Source organism: Petromyzon marinus, chromosome 83 (assembly GCF_048934315.1).
Source record: "Petromyzon marinus isolate PM22_M1 ecotype Great Lakes invasive population chromosome 83, UKy_Petmar_22M1.pri1.0, whole genome shotgun sequence".
Taxonomy (NCBI): Eukaryota; Metazoa; Chordata; class Hyperoartia; order Petromyzontiformes; family Petromyzontidae; genus Petromyzon; species Petromyzon marinus.
The window spans coordinates 3,448,548-3,468,851 of NC_133748.1; the positions used below are offsets into that span (position 1 = coordinate 3,448,548).

General features: G+C 53.6%; 2 protein-coding genes across 2 annotated transcripts in view; one reads left to right on the forward strand and one right to left on the reverse strand.

The window, feature by feature from the left end:
* Nucleotides 1–5,752: 5,752 nt before the first annotated feature.
* LOC116937916 (uncharacterized) lies at nt 5,753–10,681 on the reverse strand. The gene is made up of 2 exons (XM_032945052.2): nt 10,560–10,681; nt 5,753–6,787 (listed from the first exon to the last, which is right to left on the reverse strand). The coding sequence occupies exon 2, from the start codon at nt 6,764–6,766 to the stop codon at nt 5,753–5,755; it is 1,014 nt and encodes a 337-aa protein (XP_032800943.2). The 5' UTR covers nt 6,767–6,787; nt 10,560–10,681.
* Nucleotides 10,682–14,683: 4,002 nt separating this feature from the next.
* Nucleotides 14,684–20,304, forward strand: part of LOC142907824 (UDP-glucuronosyltransferase 3A1-like) — a 146,006-nt gene continuing 140,385 nt past the window's right edge. The window contains exon 1 of the mRNA XM_076057641.1: nt 14,684–17,876. Coding sequence (XP_075913756.1) covers nt 17,684–17,876 — 193 coding nt within the window. The 5' untranslated portion in view covers nt 14,684–17,683. The remainder of the gene's footprint in view (nt 17,877–20,304) is intronic.

Consider the following 20,304-nt stretch of genomic DNA (forward strand, 5'->3'; position numbering starts at 1 on the left):
TTGGGTGAGATTGTGTAAGTGTAACTGCTGTGTTGTTAAACCCGCCACTACCCGACACAGCCAATTAGTAAAGTTTAGTGTGACGTAAACGGAACATACTCTTTGGTTCTATTGGGTAAAGTCACGTAGGTAAAACAAATAAAATAACAAAAATCACGACGTTTCGGCCACAACACAAGCGGCCTTCATCAGGTGAAGGGACGAGACTGTCTGGAGGACTGTCTGGAGGACAGCTATTTCTGTGACCAGTTACAAGCTAATCACTCAGCTATTTAAATGCTAAATTCTATCCTAATTCCTTTGTCAAGGGGTGCCTCTGCGGATGTGTATGCTTTGACTTTAACATAGCCATTTCTGTGACCAGTCACAAGCTAATCACTCAGCTATTTCAATGCTAAATTCTATGCTAATTCCTTTGTCAAGGGGTGCCTCTGCGGATGTGTATACTTTAACTTAGCTATTTCAATGCTAAATTCTATGCTAATTCCTTTGTCAAGGGGTGCCTCTGCGGATGTGCATGCTTTAACTTTAACATAGCCATTTCTGTGACCAGTCACAAGCTAATCACTCAGCCATTTCAATGCTAAATTCTATGCTAATTCCTTTGTCAAGGCGCTTTGTTCCTCTCACACAGCTTAAAGGTCGTGATCTAAGCGTGGCTTCTCTCACTCCAGCGCTGTCCTCCAGACAGTCTTGTCCCTTCACCTGATGAAGGCCGCTTGTGTTGTGGCCGAAACGTCGTGATTTTTGTTATTTTTTTTTTTTTACCTACGTGACTTTACCCAATAGAACCAAAGAGTATGGATCCTTGCAGTCACGCAAGCTTTAAATCTAGAAGTAAACAGAACAGCCAATCCGTTACTCGTGTAGTGAGATAGGATCGGTCACGTGGCAGCATAGTGCTGGCTGCTGGCAGGGAAGGGGATCTTGCAGCGTCCTACAGCCGCCCCGACACGACAGCAGGCCACGTGATAGACCCGAGAGGGATCTAAGGGAAAGGTTTACGGAAGGGGCACATCGAGAACCCCGCTGGTAGGTTCCAGAAGGGGGCGTGGCCGGGCGGCGGAGCCTGGCCGCGCTGACGGTATAAGAGGGGCCCCGGGAGGGGACCTCGAGGCTGTCGTTTGGAGTGGGGGGGGGGGGGGGAATCCCCGTCGTGCTGCTGCTGGAGTCTTTGCCGTCAGGCAGTCGACCAGCTGTCCTGACTGTGAACCGTAGTCACCAAGCGTTACCAGTGCGGCCGTGTTAATAAACAGAGCGCCTCCTGCTCTTAATGTCTCCGAGTCAGCCACTACACTTGGTAACGAATTGGCACGTTCTGTTTACGTGACAAACCTTACTAATTGGCTGTCGGGTGGTGGCGGGTTTAACGACACAATATTTATATTTACGTGATCTAAGCCAAAAAAACACCTATATTATGGAGGTACACAAAGGTACATACACACAGGTACACAAAAAGGTACATACACAGTTACAAACACATAGGTACACACACACACACAGGTACACAAATAAGCACACAAAGACAAAGATCCCCCGTTATGTCCTGTAACAAACTTTATCCATGCCCAATGTCCTTTTACCTCCTGTCGTTTGCTCTCCAACACACTGCCAGTGTGGTGCTGTACTCGTAACGAATTGGCATCGTTCCGTTTACGTCGCACAAAACCTTTCTGATTGGCTTTGACGGGTGGTGGCGGGTTTAACGTCACAACCTTCATACTTACGCGATCCAACCCAACAAAAACCTCCAACATGGAGAAAAATAATGAAGAACTTAGCCATTATCCGGCTGGTTATTTGGAGAAAAAAATCCCTTCGGTCTTGGTGTGAGGGTCGCCGCAGCCTGTTGAAGCGCGTTGAAGTTAGTGGCGGTCCCCAGACCCCCCCTTTCAATCTGAGCGACAAGTAATGTTTAAATTTTGATTTAAAGCTTTCGTGACTGCAGTAATTCATATTCTTAGTTTTTTTCGGTAAAGTCACGTTGAAGAGAAACAACAAAATAATAAAGTATATATAAAACATATATAATATATATAAAACATATATATTTTATTATTTTGTTGTTTCTCTTCAACGTGACTTTACCGAAAAAACTAAGAATAAGTAATGTTTAGCGTCACGTAAACAGAACGCGCCGATTCGTTACTAGAACAGCACACCGGTTGTGTTGGATCTGGCAATATAGCAGATAGGCAGCAGTGGTGTGGCATGGGAGGGTGACGATGATGTGACTTGATCCGTTATTGCAGATAGGAAGCGGTGTTGTGACGAGGGTGATGATGATGATGATGACGATGCATCTCTGATCCGCTATTGAAGAATCGCAGCGTTGTTGTGACGTGGGAGCGTGATGACGATGCATCCCTGATCCGCTATTGCAGACACGGAGCGGTGTTGTGACGTGGAAGGGTGACGACGATGCATCCCCGATCCGCTATTGCAGACACGGAGCGGTGTTGTGACGTGGAAGGGTCATGACGACGCATCCCTGATCCACCCCAACACACTTCTCCGTCGTCTCCTGAATGTATTTTTATCGTGAGGGGGGGGGGGAGGGACAAGGCGGACCGGCTACGTAACGCTGGGACTACTTTCATCCGCCGCAGCGCTCTCTCCGCCTTTCCTCGTAACCGCTCGGTGGTGGGGGTCACCGTCTCGCTCTCCCTGAAGAGTCCGAATTCTCCCCTTCCTCCTCCTGCTCGTCAACGCCTCCATCGACCCGGAGATCGGTCGATGGAGGGGGGGTTTGCAATGGAATCTCGCGTCTTCACTTTTCACCTCCAACTCCTGGGTCACGGTTTGTGAAGCTGGGACTACTTTTGTCCCCCGCAGCGCCCTCGACTTCCTTGTGACAGTGGGGGTCATCACCTCACTCTCCCACCAGTCCGAAATATCCTCCTCCTCCTCCTCCTCTTCTTCGACGATGCCTCCATCGACCTGGAGATCTTGATCCTGCAATGGAACCTTTCATCATCTTCCCGTTTCACCTCAAACTCCTGGCCCACGTTCGTAGAGCACGGACTACTTTCTCCCGCAGCGCTCCGACTGCAACTGCGCCGTGGAACAACCTCACTCCTCACTATCCCTCCAGAGTCCGAACTCTCCTCCTACTTGTGTCAATGCCTCCACCGACGCCGAGATTGGTCGATGGATGGGGGGGGTTGCAATCGAATCTGGCATCTTCCCGTGTCACCTCCAACACCCGGGCCACGGTTTGTAAAGCTGGGACCACTTTCTGCTGTCGCAGCCTCCACCGACCTGGTGATCTTGGTCCTGCAATGGAATCTTCACCATCTTCACGTTTCGCCTCCAACGCCTGTGCCACGTTTCTAAAGCTGGGACTACTTTCTTCAAATAATAACGGCCCATTTCGGTGGCAGTCCCTATGATCACTGTTACATTGCATTTATGGCTTTTATTTTGGTGATTTCGAAAACGTTTTTTTTGGGGGTTTTGGCCATGTTTTTGTTTATTGTATACGGAGTTAGACTGATGTCCTTAATCTTAGTTGTCTTGTGCTAAATTCGATGCTAATTTCTTTGTCAAGGGGTACCTCTGCGGATGTGTATACTTTAACTTAGCTATTTCAATGAGCCATTTCAATGTTAAATTATATGCTAATTCCTTTGTCAAGCAGCGCTAATTCCTTTGTCAAGGGGTACCTCTGCGGATGTGTATACTTTAACTTAACTATTTCAATGAGCCATTTCAATGCTAAATTATATGCTAATTCCTTTGTCAAGGTGCATGGTCTTTTACTTCTCACACAGCTTAAAGGTCGTGATCTAAGCATGGCTTCTTCCACTCCAGCGCTGTCCTCCAGACAGTCTCGTCCCTTCACCTGAAGGCCGCTTGTGTTGTGGCCGAAACATCGTGATTTTTTGTTATTTTATTTTCACCTACGTGACTTTACCCAATAGAACCAAAGAGTATGGATCCTAGCAGTCACGAAAGCTTTAAATCTAGAATTGTCTTGTGGTTGTTGTTGTTATTTTGACTTGCATCCCACTGGGATTTTTTGCACACAGCGTTGGTGTACGGTGCTTTTTCAGGAATATTTTTGATGTTTTTTTTTCCTGGATTTTCTGTTTGCACAGTCACATAGTCACTTTAAGATGTTTTTCTTGTTCATGTTTTTTTGTTTGTTGCGGTTGCACCCGATTCAAGAGCTGAATGGCTCACAGGGCTATACCAAATAAATGAACTATGAACCAAGTGGCTGATATCTTCATCATCATCACCATCATATAGATATTACAGACAGAGACCCGTAGAGACCCATATAGATACATACAGAAACATACATATGCAGAGACTCGCATACACCCCGAGACCCACAGAAACCCACAAAGACACAGACACCCATCCTCATTGAGACCCATAATAAAACCATTATTTATTTTACCAGATGTCAGGCACCGCCACTGAGCTGTGTGGTAGCTTCTTCGTTCAGAAGCCACCCGGCCATCACAAACGCTAGCAGCTCAACCAAGTGGCTGCCATCACCACTATGTGGGAATTCACATCGGCAGGCAAACGCTCGGAACGCGAAGCGTGACGTCGATTCTCAACGTGGAGGGGAAAAAGCAAAAAAATCAAGACACCCCGCAGAAAAATCCACGCGAGCACGGTGAGAGAAAGAGAGAGAGACGCCAACTCCGAATCTACAACACGCATCAGGGTAGGGATCGAACCCACGATCCTCCTGCATACCTTGGACTACTTTCTTCCGGAGTGTTCCGGACTTTCTCGCAACTGAAGGAGCATCACACCTCACTTCATCCCTCCAGAGTACAACTTCGTTGGTGTACGCTGCTATTTCAGGAATATTTTGATGGGTTTTTTTTTTTCCTGGATTTTCTGTTTGCACAGTCAACACACGTAGTCACTTTAAGATGTTTTTCTTGTTCGTGTTTTTGTTTTTTTTTTTTGTTGCGGTTGCACCCGATTCAAGAGCCGAATGGCTCACAGGGCTATACCAAATAAATGGTATAGCCCTGTGAACTATGAACCCGGCAGTCAGGATTCCGGAGCTAAATCTTCCCTCCTCCCACCTCCACACGTGCACAGAGCTGGGACTACTTTTTTCCACCGCAGCGCCCTTGACTTGTTGTAACGATGGCGGCCATCGCCTCACTCTCCCTCCGGAGTCCGAATCCCCCCCGCTCCCGCTTGACTATGTCTCCATCGGCCTGGAGACCTTGGGCCTGCAGCGGAATCTTCATCATCTTCCCCGTGTCACCTCCAACTCCTGGGCCACGGTTTGTAAAGCTGGGGACTTACTTTTTTTCCACCGCGTCACTCTCTCGTTTTCCTGTAACTGCATCGTGGCATCATCTCACCCTGCCCTCAGAGATTTCCGAATTCTCCTCTTGCTTCACGACGACGAAGCCAGCGACGACGACCTGGCAGCCGAATCTTCCTCCTCCGCTATCCCGTTTCACCTCCAACACCTGGGCCACAGTTTGCAAAGCTGGGACTATTTTCTTCCAACGTAGCCCCCCTTGACCTTCCCAGTAACTGCGCGGTGGGGTTCACCGTCTCACCCTCCCCTCCAGAGTCCGAATTCTTCTCCACCTGCTTGACGATGCCTCCATCCACCTGGAGAGATCTTGGTCCTGCAATGGAATCCTCATCGTCTTTCAGTTTCACCTCCAAATTCCTGGCCACAGTTTGCAAACTGCGGACTCCTCCCTTCGGCAGCGCCTCCTTGACTTTCTCGCACCTGCACCCTCTCATCGTCCCCTCACTCGCCCTCCGAGTCCGAATTCACCTCTTGCTTGACGATGACGCTTTTCACCTGGCAGTCGGATTCCAGAGCCGAATCCTCTGCCTCCTCTTCCCGTTTCACCTCCACCCCGGGCCACGTTTCAAAGCCGCCGTCTTCCCCCGCTTCCCGTTTCACGCGAGGTGGCCGGCTCTTTGCTTCCGCCTCCTCCTCCTCCTCCTCCTCCTCAGTCTCCTCCTCCTCCTCCTCTGTCTCCTCCTCCTCAGTCTCCTCCTCCTCCACCTCCTCCTCCACCCCCACCACCACCGCCGCCGCCGCCGCCTCGTCCTCCCGCACGTGAGTCTTCCGGTGCGCGTTGCGCGCCGACGAGCGGGCGAACGCCTTGCCGCAGCGCTCGCACGCGAAGGGCCTCTCGCCCGTGTGCGTCCTCGCGTGTACGCTCAGGTGGGAGGCCTGCGAGAAGGCGCGGCCGCAGCGGCCGCACGCGAAGGGCCTCTCGCCCGTGTGCGTCCTCAGGTGGTTCGCGAAGTGCGAGGAGCGCGCGAACGCCCGGCCGCAGCGCTCGCAGCGAAAGGGCCGGTCGCCCGCGTGAGTCCTCGCGTGGTTGCGCGCGTTGGAGGCCCGGGCGAACGACCGGCCGCAGACCCCGCAGCGGAAGGGCCTCTCGCCCGTGTGGACCCGCGCGTGGATGCGCAGGGCGGACGCCACGGGGAACGCCTTGCCGCAGACGTCGCAGCGGAAGGGCCTCTCGCCCGTGTGGACCCGCGCGTGGATGCGCAGGGTCGAGGAGACGGCGAACGATTTGGGGCAGAGGTCGCACGCGAAGGGCCTCTCGCCCGTGTGGGTCCTCTCGTGGCTGTGGAGGGCCGACGGCTGCGTGAACCGCCTGTCGCACACGGGGCACGCGAACGGCCTCTCGCCCGTGTGGGTCCTGCGGTGCTTCTCCATGTGGCCCGCGCGGTCCGTGACGTAGGGGCAGTGGTCGCACTCGTGACGGTTGCCCGGGGGCCGCCCGGCAGGCCTCCGCTCCATGCCCGTCGGGTTTGGCGCTACCTGGACGGAGGCAGGATGGGAAAACGGTGGCAAAAAGCTACTTTTGTTTTTTTTTCTTCTTTCTTTCTTTATTTATCCGTAGCGCTTTCTCAGTCGTCGTGACTGGAAGGCAAGAGCCGGTCCCAACCGGGCCTGCTGAATGCCGCGGAGACTCAGGTGGCACCTGTCCAGCTCCCGACAAGAGGAGTGGCAGCCTCTCCTCTGAAGTGAGCGTTCGGGACATTCCACGTTGGGTCCCAACAGTGGCTTTTTGCCGTTTCCGGATGGAAAACCGAGGGTAAGAGGATTCAGTCTCCTGGTTCCGCCAAATTGGGGTTTGGCAAGTATACGTCATGGACGCCCGTCCCCCCCGGGGCCTCCGGCACAAGCTTTGCCAGATATTTATCCCGCGTTTGTGTGGTAATTGCATTGAAGGTTGGAGGGGTTACCAGCCCCCTCGCACCCGTCCAGAGCCACCATTGGCCAACTGTTGTGGCCACAAGTGCCAAGAAGGGGGAGAGCCCATTTTCAAATTGGCTGCCCTCCCCATGGCATTGCTCAACACAGCGATACCATCGGTCCATCTCTTCTCACCCAGTCACTCACTCACACACTTACTCACCTACCAAACTCACCAATTCACCCACCCACTCACAGACTAACCCAGTCACACATCAGTTATTCTCTTCTCCAGCCCATGCTGCGCTCGTTTAGCCGCCTCTATCAGTCACTCAGTCACCCATTCACCCACCCACACTCACCTACCCACTTATTCACCCACCCACTCACACACTCACCTAACCAACACACACTTCACCCACTCACCTCATCCACTCCCCTCAACCACTCACCTCACCCACACACTCACCTCACCCACTCATGCACTCACCCACTCACCTCACCAACACACTCAACCATTTACTCATTCACTCACTCACTCACCCATCTCAACCACTCATCCACCCACCCACTCAGCTACCTGCTCACCTCAACCACTCAATCACACACTCACCTCACCCACTCATCTCACCTCACCCACACATTTACCTCACCCACCCACTCACCCACCCACTCACGCACTCACAACACCCACCAACCCATTCACCCAACCACACTCACCCACATTCGCATCGGTCTATCTCTTCTCCAAGCAGTACCACTCACCCATCCACCCACTCACTCACACACCTCACCCACCCACTCACCTCAACCACTCAATTCACCCACCCACTCACTCACCCACTCACCCACACACTCATCCACTCACCCACCCACTCACCCACACACTCACGCACCCATTCACCCACACTCACTCACACTCACTCACCCACACACTCACTCACTCACTCACCCACACACTCACTCACCCACCCACTCACTCACACACTCACTCAACCACTAACCCACACACTCACTCACCCACACACTCACTCACTCACTCACCCATTCACCCACACACTCACTCACCCATTCACCCACACACTCACGCACCCACTCACCCACACTCACTCACCCACCCACACACTCACCCACACACTCACTCACCCACACACTCAACTCACTCACCCACTCACTCACCCACACACTCATTCACCCACTCACTGACCCACACACTCATCCACTCACCCACCCACTCACCCACACACTCACCCACACACTCACGCACCCACTCACCCACACTCACTCACCCACCCACACACTCACTCACCCACACACTCACTCACCCACCCACTCACCCACACACTCACTCATCCACTCACTCACCCACACACTCACCCACACACTCACTAACCCACTCACTCACTCACTCACCCACCCACTCACTCACCCACACACACTCACCCACCCACACACTCACCCACTCACTCACCCACATCCACTCACTCACCCACACACTCACTCACCCACTCACTCACTCACCCAGACACTCACTCACCCACCCACTCACTCACCCAGACACTCACTCACCCACTAACCCACACTCACTCACCCACTAACCCACACACTCACTCACCCACACACTCACTCACCCACACACTCACTCACCCACACACTCACTCACCCACCCACACACTCACTCACTCACCCACTCACCCACTCACCCACACACTCACCCACACACTCACCCACACACTCACTCACTAACCCACTCACTCACCCACCCACTCACTCACCCACCCACATCCACTCACTCACCCACATCCACTCACTCATCCACTCACTCACCCACATCCACTCACTCACCGACCCACTCACTCACCCACTCACTCACCCACACACTCACTCACCCACACACTCACTCACCCACACACTCACTCACCCACACACTCACTCACCCACACACTCACTCACTCACCCACACACTCACCCAGACACTCACTCACCTACACACTCACTCATCCACTAACCAACACACTCACTCACCCACTCACTCACCCAGACACTCAACCATTTACAGCCAACCGTGCTAATCGGAGGCGCGGGAGGACTACTAACAAACAAGCATTTCTCAATAAACGAGTTTTTCAATCTACATTATGATCTTGACTGCAGGAATCCATACTCTCTGGTTCTTTCGGTAAAGTCAAGGCATTACGATTATTTAAAAGTGCACCATAGCTCCTAGTGGGTTCCTAATATCGAAATCTAAACCATTGCTCATAAGCAATGGGCGTACACAAATGCGGACTGCGTATTCCAATCGGCCCCGCTCATCCGCACTATGTATTCAAACCGCCCGTACCTATATGCGCTACGTATTCTAAAAGCAATCGCTTATCCCGACTACGAAATACATCGCGATTACTACCGGGCCAAGGGGGGGCGTGGGGTGGCCCACGCCCGCGTCGGCCCCCCGGGGGATAAATCAAGGCAAGACCGAGGCTCGGGCCTATAAGCCCCTCGGTCTCCGCGATTCACGGTTGGACTCCCTCGGCCCGCCTCGGTTCGCCTTAGCCTCCCGGGGGAGAAATCTAGGCAAGACCGAGGCTCGGGCCTATAAGCCCCTCGGTCTCTGCGATTCACGGTGGGACTCCCTCGGCCCTCCTCGGTTCGCCTTAACCTCCCGGGGGAGAAATCTAGGCAAGACCGAGGCTCGGGCCTATAAGCCCCTCGGTCCCTGCAATTCACGGTGGGACTCCCTCGGCCCGCCTCGGTTCGCTTTAACTTCCCGGGGGAGAAATCTAGGCAAGACCGAGGCTCGGGCCTATAAGCCCCTCGGTCTCCGCGATTCACGGCGGGACTCCCTCGGCCCGCCTCGGTTCGCCTTAGCCTCCCGGGGGAGAAATCTAGGCAAGACCGAGGCTCGGGCCTATAAGCCCCTCGGTCTCCGCGATTCACGGTGGGACTCCCTCGGCCCGCCTCGGTTCGCCTTAGCCTCCCGGGGGAGAAATCTAGGCAAGACCGAGGCTCGGGCCTATAAGCCCCTCGGTCTCTGCGATTCACGGTGGGACTCACTCGGCCCGCCTCGGTTCGCCTTAGCCTCCCGGGGGAGAAATCTAGGCAAGACCGAGGCTCGGGCCTATAAGCCCCTCGGTCTCCGCGATTCACGGTGGGACTCCCTCGGCCCGCCTCGGTTCGCGTTAGCCTCCCGGGGGAGAAATCTATGCAAGACCGAGGCTCGGGCCTATAAGCCCCTCGGTCTCTGCGATTCAGGGAGCCATAAGCAGTTGGGCGAAGACGGGAGGCCGTGAAAAAAACCCTCCCCACCTCGGGTGAGTTACTTGTTTGTTTGAGTTACAAAAAGGCGATCGCTAAATTAATCGAGACGGAGGTTTTTTAAAAAAATACTCACGGGTCCACAGAGCCAAGAACCCAGCCAAAAATAGATGCCAAATTTATAAGTGGGAGGTCGGAATCGTTTGTATCGATTCGCGAACCGATTTCTCCGCCATACGAGTCTGCAGAGAATTGCGGGAATTGGATTCTGTCGAGTTAAACTATACAAAGTTATGGAATCGATGCTCGCGACGATAGCAGCAACAACAAAGGAGATTTACTCTAGATGATGATTATTCGAATCGATTCCCCCTGGTGAGGTGGGTGGGGGTGGGGTGGGGGGGAGGTGAAGGTGGGGGGGGTCAAGGTGGGGGGGTGAAGGTGGGGGGGAGGTGAAGGTGGGGGGGGTGAAGGTGGGGGGGTGAAGGTGGGGGGGAGGTGAAGGTGGGGGGGTGAAGGTGGGTGGGGTGAAGGTGGGGGGGTGAAGGTGGGGGGGGAGGTGGGGGGGAGGTGAAGGTGGGGGAAGTGAAGGTGGGGGGGGTGAAGGTGGGGGGGTGAAGGTGGTGGGGGTGAAGGTGGGGGGGGTTGAAGGTGGGGGGGTGAAGGTGGGGGGGAGGTGAAGGTGGGGGGAGGTGAAGGTGGGGGGGTGAAGGTGGTGGGGTGAAGGTGGGGGGGGGTTGAAGGTGGGGGGGAGGTGAAGGTGGGGGGGTGAAGGTGGTGGGGGTGAAGGTGGGGGGGGTTGAAGGTGGGGGGAGGTGAAGGTGGGGGGTGAAGGTGGTGGGGGAGGTCAAGGTGGGGGGGGAGGTCAAGGTGGGGGGAGGTGAAGGTGGGGGGGTGAAGGTGGAGTTGTGAAGGTGGGAGGTGAAGGTGGGGGGGTGAAGGTGGGGGGGTGAAGGTGGTGGGGGTGAAGGTGGGGGGGTTGAAGGTGGGGGGGAGGTGAAGGTGGGGGGTGAAGGTGGTGGGGGAGGTCAAGGTGGGGGGGGAGGTCAAGGTGGGGGAGGTGAAGGTGGGGGGGGTGAAGGTGGAGTTGTGAAGGTGGGAGGTGAAGGTGGGGGGGTGAAGGTGGGGGGGTGAAGGTGTGGGGGTGAAGGTGGGGGGGGTTGAAGGTGGGGGGGAGGTGAAGGTGGGGGGTGAAGGTGGTGGGGGTCAAGGTGGGGGGGGTTGAAGGTGGGGGGGAGGTGAAGGTGGGGGGTGAAGGTGGTGGGGGAGGTCAAGGTGGGGGGAGGTGAAGGTGGGGTGGGGTGAAGGTGGAGTTGTGAAGGTGAAGGTGGGGGAGGTGAAGGTGGGGGGGTGAAGGTGGGGGGGGTGAAGGTGGGGGGGTAAAGGTGGGGGGGGAGGTGGGGGGAGGTGAAGGTGGGGGAGTGAAGGTGGGGGGGTGAAGGTGGGGGGAGGTCAAGGTGGGGGGAGGTCAAGGTGGGGGGTGAAGGTGGGGGGAGGCCAAGGTGGGGGGGGTGAAGGTGGGGGGAGGTCAAGGTGGGGGGTGAGGTGGGGGGGAGGTCAAGGTGGGGGGAGGTCAGGTGGGGGGTGAAGGTGGGGGAGGCCTAGGTGGGGGGGGGGAAGGTGGGGGGAGGTCAAGGTGGGGGGTGAAGGTGGGGGGAGGTCAAGGTGGGGGGAGGTCAAGGTGGGGGGTGAAGGGGGGGAGGCCAAGGGGGGGAGGTGAAGGTGGGGGGAGGTCAAGGTGGGGGGGGTGAAGGTGGGGGGGGGGGTGAAGGTGGGGGGAGGTCAAGGTGGGGGGTGAAGGTGGGGGGAGGTCAAGGTGGGGGGAGGTCAAGGTGGGGGGTGAAGGGGGGGGAGGCCAAGGTGGGGGAGGTGAAGGTGGGGGGAGGTCAAGGTGGGGGGGTGAAGGTGGGGGGGGGGTGAAGGTGGGGGGAGGTCAAGGTGGGGGGTAAAGGTGGGGGGAGGTCAAGGTGGGGGGAGGTCAAGGTGGGGGGTGAAGGGGGGGGGAGGCCAAGGTGGGGGGAGGTGAAGGTGGGGGAGGTCAAGGTTGGGGGGAGGTCAAGGTGGGGGGGGTGAAGGTGGGGGGGGTGAAGGTGGGGGGGGTGAAGGTGGGGGGAGGTCAAGGTGGGGGGAGGTCAAGTGGGGGTGAAGGGGGGGGGGAGGCCAAGGTGGGGGGAGGTGAAGGTGGGGGGAGGTCAAGGTGGGGGGGGTGAAGGTGGGGGGGGTGAAGGTGGGGGGGGTGAAGGTGGGGGGAGGTCAAGGTGGGGGGTGAAGGTGGGGGGAGGTCAAGGTGGGGGGAGGTCAAGGTGGGGGGTGAAGGGGGGGGAGGCCAAGGTGGGGGAGGTGAAGGTGGGGGGAGGTCAAGGTGGGGGGGGTGAAGGTGGGGGGGGTGAAGGTGGGGGGAGGTCAAGGTGGGGGGTGAAGGTGGGGGGAGGTCAAGGTGGGGGTGAAGGTGGGGGGAGGTCAAGGTGGGGGGAGGTCAAGGTGGGGGGTGAAGGGGGGGGGAGGCCAAGGTGGGGGGAGGTGAAGGTGGGGGGAGGTCAAGGTGGGGGGGGTGAAGGTGGGTGGGGTGAAGGTGGGGGGAGGTCAAGGTGGGGGGTGAAGGGGGGGAGGCCAAGGTGGGGGGAGGTGAAGGTGGGGGGAGGTCAAGGTGGGGGGGAGGTGAAGGTGGGGGGGGTGAAGGTGGGGGGGAGGTCAAGGTGGGGGGAGGTCAAGGTGGGGGGAGGTCAAGGTGGGGGGTGAAGGGGGGGGGAGGCCAAGGTGGGGGGAGGTGAAGGTGGGGGGAGGTCAAGGTGGGGGGTGAAGGGGGGGGGAGGCCAAGGTGGGGGGAGGTGAAGGTGGGGGGAGGTCAAGGTGGGGGGGGAGGTGAAGGTGGGGGGGGGTGAAGGTGGGGGGGAGGTCAAGGTGGGGGGGAGGTCAAGGTGGGTGGAGGTCAAGGTGGGGGGTGAAGGTGGGGGGGTGAAGGTGGGGGGTAGTTGTATTTATAGGACTCTGGACGCGTGAATGTTGATTGACACCTGTTTTCTTGCAGGCGTCTCTAAAGTTTGACTTAAAACTTTCGTGACTGCCGGAATTCTTGGTTCTGTCGGTAACGTCACGTAGATAGAAGCTAAAAATCAATAAATGAAGGCAATTTATTTCGTAAATGTACTTAACGTTTTATTGTATTTACTATCTACGTGATTTTTAACCGAACGAACAAGGATTAGGCGTTCTATAATTTTCACCATCCTGCATTGCGTTCCGTCATTCACACTTATTGGTGCAATGTGACGCAGTAAACATCGCCACTGGGGAGAGACAAAGGCGGCCGGGCGGGCAAGGTGCTGGCCAACCACTCCCTCTGTGTGTGCCAAAGAACAGCACTTGCCCCTACAGCCCTGCCACAGGCTACCTGGGGGAGCTTTGTCTCTGTGTTTTCTCTACTAGAGGCTACCTGGGGGATCTTTGTCTCTGTGTCTCCTCTACTTGCTACTAACAGCACTTGCCCCTACAGCCCTGCTAGAGGCTACCTGGGGGAGCTTTGTCTCTGTGTCTCCTCTACTGGCTACTAACAGCACTTGTCCTTACAGCCCTGCTAGACGCTACCTGGGGAATCTTTGTCTCTGTGTCTCCTCTACTTGTTACTAACAGCACTTGCCCCTACAACCCTGCTAGAGGCTACCTGGGGGAGCTTTGTCTCTGTGTCTCCTCTACTTGCTACTTCTAACAGCACTTGCCCCTGCAGCCCTGCTAGAGGCTACCTGGGGGATCTTCATCTCTGTGTCTCCTCTACTGGCTACTAACAGCACTTGCCCCTACAGCCCTGCTAGAGGCTACCTGGGGGAGCTTTGTCTCTGTGTCTCCTCTACTGGCTACTAACAGCACTTGCCCCTGCAGCCCTGCTAGAGGCTACCTGGGGGATCTTTGTCTCTGTGTTTACTCTACTGGCTACTAACAGCACTTGCCCCTACAGCCCTGCTAGAGGCTACCTGGGGGAGCTTTGTCTCTGTGTCTCCTCTACTGGCAACTAACAGCACTTGCCCCTACAGCCCTGCTAGAGGCTACCTGGGGGATCTTTGTATCTGTGTCTCCTCTACTTGCTACTAACAGCACTTGTCCTTACAGCCCTGCTAGACGCTACCTGGGGAATCTTTGTCTCTGTGTCTCCTCTACTTGTTACTAACAGCACTTGCCCCTACAACCCTGCTAGAGGCTACCTGGGGGAGCTTTGTCTCTGTGTCTCCTCTACTTGCTACTTCTAACAGCATTATGTGTGATGAGTCTGTGAGTCTATGTGTGATGAGTCTATGTGTGGTGGGTCTATGAGTCTATGTGTGATGAGTCTATGGGTCTATCTGTGATGAGACTATGTGTGGTGTGTCTATGGGTCTATGTTTGGTGACTCTATGGGTCTATGTGTGGTGAGTCTATGTGTGATGAGTCTATGAGTCTATGTTTGGTGAGTCTATGAGTCTATGTGTGGTGAGTCTATGAGTCGTGCGTGGTGAGTCTGTGTGGTGAGTCTATGTGTGGTGAGTCTATGAGTCTATGTGTGGTGAGTCTTTGAGTCTATGTGTGGTGAGTCTATGAGTCGTGTGTGGTGAGTCTATGTGTGGTGAGTCAATGAGTCTATGTGTGGTGAGTCTATGAGTCGTGTGTGGTGAGTCTTTGTGTGGTGAGTCTATGTGTGGTGAGTCTATGAGTCTATGTGTGGTGAGTCTATGAGTCTATGTGTGGTGAGTCTATGAGTCGTGTGTGGTGAGTCTATGTGTGCTGAGTCTATGAGTCTATGTGTGGTGAGTCTATGCGTCTATGTGTGGTGAGTCTATGGGTCTATGTGTGGTGAGTCTACGTGTGGTGAGTCTATGGGTCTATGTGCGGTGAGTCTATGAGTCTATGTGTGATGAGTCTATGAGTCTATGTGTGATGAGTCTATAAGTCTATGTGTGGTGAGTCTATGTGTGGTGAGTCTATGGGTCTATGTGTGGTGAGTCTATGGGTCTATGTGTGATGAGTCTATGAGTCTATGTGTGATGAGTCTATGAGTCTATGTGTGATGAGTCTATTTGTCTATGTGTTGTGAGTCTATGTGTGGTGGGTCTATGAGTCTATGTGTGATGAGTCTATGGGTCTATGTGTGATGAGACTATGTGTGGTGAGTCTATGGGTCTATGTTTGGTGACTCTATGAGTCTCTGTGTGATGAGACTATGTGTGGTGAGTCTATGAGTCTATGTGTGATGAGTCTGTGAGTCTATGTGTGATGAGTCTATGTGTGGTGGGTCTATGAGTCTATGTGTGATGAGTCTATAGGTCTATCTGTGATGAGACTATGTGTGGTGTGTCTATGGGTCTATGTTTGGTGACTCTATGGGTCTATGTGTGGTGAGTCTATGTGTGATGAGTCTATGAGTCTATGTTTGGTGAGTCTATGAGTCTATGTGTGGTGAGTCTATGAGTCGTGTGTGGTGAGTCTATGTGTGGTGAGTCTATGTGTGGTGAGTCTATGAGTCTATGTGTGGTGAGTCTTTGAGTCTATGTGTGGTGAGTCTATGAGTCGTGTGTGGTGAGTCTATGTGTGGTGAGTCAATGAGTCTATGTGTGGTGAGTCTATGAGTCGTGTGTGGTGAGTCTTTGTGTGGTGAGTCTATGTGTGGTGAGTCTATGAGTCTATGTGTGGTGAGTCTATGAGTCTATGTGTGGTGAGTCTATGAGTCGTGTGTGGTGAGTCTATGTGTGCTGAGTCTATGAGTCTATGTGTGGTGAGTCTATGCGTCTATGTGTGGTGAGTCTATGGGTCTATGTGTGGTGAGTCTACGTGTGGTGAGTCTATGGGTCTATGTGCGGTGAGTCTATGAGTCTATGTGTGATGAGTCTATGAGTCTATGTGTGATGAGTCTATAAGTCTATGTGTGGTGAGTCTATGTGTGGTGAGTCTATGGGTCTATGTGTGGTGAGTCTATGGGTCTATGTGTGATGAGTCTATGAGTCTATGTGTGATGAGTCTATGAGTCTATGTGTGATAAGTCTATTTGTCTATGAGTGATGAGTCTATGAGTCTATGTGTGGTGAGTCTATGGGTCTATGTGTGGTGAGTCTATGGGTCTGTGTGTGTTGAGTCTATGTGTGATGAGTCTATGAGTCTATGTGTGATGAGTCTATGAGTCTATGTGTGATGAGTCTATGTGTGGTGAGTCTATGAGTCTATGCGTGATGAGTCTATGAGTCTATGTGTGGTGAGTCTATGGGTCTGTGTGTGTTGAGTCTATGTGTGATGAGTCTATGAGTCTATGTGTGATGAGTCTATGAGTCTATGTGTGATGAGTCTATGTGTGGTGAGTCTATGAGTCTATGTGTGATGAGTCTATAAGTCTATGTGTGGTGAGTCTATGTGTGGTGAGTCTATGGGTCTATGTGTGGTGAGTCTATGGGTCTATGTGTGATGAGTCTATGAGTCTATGTGTGATGAGTCTATGAGTCTATGTGTGATGAGTCTATTTGTCTATGAGTGATGAGTCTATGAGTCTATGTGTGGTGAGTCTCTGGGTCTATGTGTGGTGAGTCTATGGGTCTATGTGTGTTGAGTCTATGTGTGATGAGTCTATGAGTCTATGTGTGATGAGTCGATGAGTCTATGTGTGATGAGTCTATGTGTGGTGAGTCTATGAGTCTATGTGTGATGAGTCTATGAGTCTATGTGTGGTGAGTCTTTGAGTCTATGTTTAATGAGTCTATGAGTCTATGTGTGATGAGTCTATGGGTCTATGTGTGGTGAGTCTATGGGTCTATGTGTGATGATTCTATGTGTGGTGAGTCTATGGGTCTATGTGTGGTGAGTCTATGGGTCTATGTGTGGTGAGTCTATGGGTCTATGTGTGGTGAGTCTATGGGTCTATGTGTGATGAGTCTATGGGTCTATGTGTGGTGAGTCTATGGGTCTATGTGTGATGATTCTATGTGTGGTGAGTCTATGGGTCTATGTGTGATGAGTCTATGAGTCTATGTGTGGTGAGTCTATGGGTCTATGTGTGGTGAGTCTATGGGTCTATGTGTGATGATTCTGTGGTTTTCACTCTGCGCGAATCTCCCCCCTCTACTCACCCCCCCTCACTCAAATCTCTCCCAGTGTCCTTCTCTATCTTATCTCTCCACCCCTTTAGTCTGGCACCAACAATCCTCCTCCACCTCCTCCAACCTCCTCCCTCCACATCCTCCTACCGATATAAATGTCCCGTCTCTCCCCATTCTCGGGATTGGTCCCACTCCCCCGTGAGTCCCGACCATGGCTCCTGTCCAGTTCCTCCACCACCACCTCCTCCATCTCCTCCTCCTCCTCCACGTGCTCCTCCTCCACCACCAGAACCACCAACGTCTCGTCGTAGCTGCTGCTGCTGCTGCTCAGGACGACTCCACGGAGCGAGCGGATTTCCCGGACAAATCGGAGCCTTTGAGAATCCTCACCGTGTCGCTCATCGGTCAGAGATTCGGTCGTTCGAGTCCACCATGAGTCTATGGGTCTCTCTCTGTGCTGGGGAGTCTGTGGGTCTCTGTGTGTTGGGGAGTCTATGGGTCTCTTTGAAGTGATGAGTCTATTTGTTTATTTGAGGTGATGAGTCTATGGGTCTCTCTCTGTGCTGGGGAGTCTATGGGTCTCTGTGTGTTGGGGAGTCTATGGGTCTCTCTCTGTGGTGGGGAGTCTGTGGGTCTCTGTGTGTTGGGGAGTCTATGGGTCTCTTTGAAGTGATGAGTCTATTTGTTTATTTGAGGTGATGAGTCTATGGGTCTCTGTGTGGTGATAAGTCTGTGGGTCTCTGTGTGTTGGGGAGTCTATGGGTCTCTCTCTGTGGTGGGGAGTCTGTGGGTCTCTGTGTGTTGGGGAGTCTATGGGTCTCTTTGAAGTGATGAGTCTATTTGTTTATTTGAGGTGATGAGTCTATGGGTCTCTGTGTGGTGATAAGTCTGTGGGTCTCTGTGTGTTGGGGAGTCTATGGGTCTCTCTCTGTGCTGGGGAGTCTGTGGGTCTCTGTGTGTTGGGGAGTTTATGGGTCTCTTTGAAGTGATGAGTCGTCTATTTGTTTATTTGAGGTGATGAGTCTATGGGTCTCTGTGTGGTGATGAGTCTATGGGTCTCTGTGTGAGTGATGAGTCTGTGGGTCTCTGTGTGTTGGGGAGTCTATGGGTCTCTCTCTGTGGTGGGGAGTCTATGGGTCTCTGTGTGTTGAGGAGTCTATGGGTCTCTTTGAAGTGATGAGTCGTCTATTTGTTTATTTGAGGTGATGAGTCTATGGGTCTCTGTGTGGTGATGAGTCTATGGGTCTCTGTGTGGTGATGCGTCTATGGGTCTCTTTGAAGTGATGAGTCGTCTATTTGTTTATTTGAGGTGATGAGTCTATGGGTCTCTGTGTGGTGATGAGTCTATGGGTCTCTGTGTGGTGATGAGTCTATGGGTCTCTGTGTGGTGATGAGTCTGTGGGTCTCTGTGTGTTGGGGAGTCTATGGGTCTCTCTCTGTGGTGGGGAGTCTGTGGGTCTCTGTGTGTTGGGGAGTCTATGGGTCTCTTTGAAGTGATGAGTCGTCTATTTGTTTATTTGAGGTGATGAGTCTATGGGTCTCTGTGTGGTGATGAGTCTGTGGGTCTCTGTGTGTTGGGGAGTCTATGGGTCTCTGTGTGTTGGGGAGTCTATGGGTCTCTGTGTCGTGATGAGTCTATGGGTCTCTGTGTGGTGATGAGTCTATGAGTTTCTGTGTGGTGGTGAGTCGATGGGTCTCTGTGTGGTGATGAGTCTATGGGTCTCTGTGTGGTGGGGAGTCTATGGGTCTCTGTGTGAGTGATGAGTCTCTGTGTGGTGATGAGTCTATGGCTCTCTGTGTGATGGTGAGTCTATGACTCTCTGTGTGATGGTGAGTCTATGGCTCTCTGTGTGGTGGTGAGTCTATGGCTCTCTGTGTGGTGTGAGTCTATGGGTCTCTCTGTGGTAGGGAGTCTCTGGGTCTCTGTGTGGTGACGAGTCTATGGGTCTTTGTGTGGTGGGGAGTGTATGGGTCTCTGTGTGGTGATTAGTCTATGGGTCTCTGTGTAGTGATGAGTCTATGAGTCTCTGTGTGGTGATGAGTCTATGGCTCTCTGTGTGGTGATGAGTCTATGGGTCTCTGTGTAGTGATGAGTCTATGAGTCTCTGTGTGAGTGATGAGTCTATGGATCTCTGTGTGGTGATGAGTCTATGGGTCTCTGTGTGGTGATGAGTCTATGGGTCTCTGTGGTGATGAGTCTATGGGTCTCTGTGTGTTGGGGAGTCCATGGGTCTCTTTGAAGTGATGAGTCTATGGGTTTCTGTGTGGTCATGAGTCTATGGGTCTCTGTGTGGTGATGAGTCTATGGGTCTATGTGTGGTGGGGAGTCTATGGGTCTCTGTGTGGTGGTGAGTCTATGGGTCTCTCTGTGAGTGATGAGTCTATGGGTCTCTGTGTGGTGATGAGTCTATGGGTCTCTGTGTGGTGGGGAGTCTATGAGTCTCTGTGTGGTGATGAGTGTATGGCTCTCTGTGTGATGGTGAGTCTATGACTCTCTGTGTGATGGTGAGTGTATGGCTCTCTGTGTGATTGATGCGTCTATGGCTCTCTCTCTGTGGTGGGGAGTCTATGGGTCTCTGTGTGGTGATGAGTCTATGGGTCTCTGTATGAGTGATGAGTCTATGGGTCTCTATGTGGTGAGCGGGTGGATGAGTGAGTGAGTGGGTGAGTCGGTGGGTGAGGGGGTGGGTGAGTGGGTTTGAGTGGGTGGGTGAGCAGGTATCCATTATTGGGGAGACAAAGGTGTCTCTGACTTTGCCTATCTGTGTGTGTCTGTGTGTCTCCTTCTTTGTTTGTTTATGTGTGTGTATCTCTGTGTCTCTGTCTGTGAAT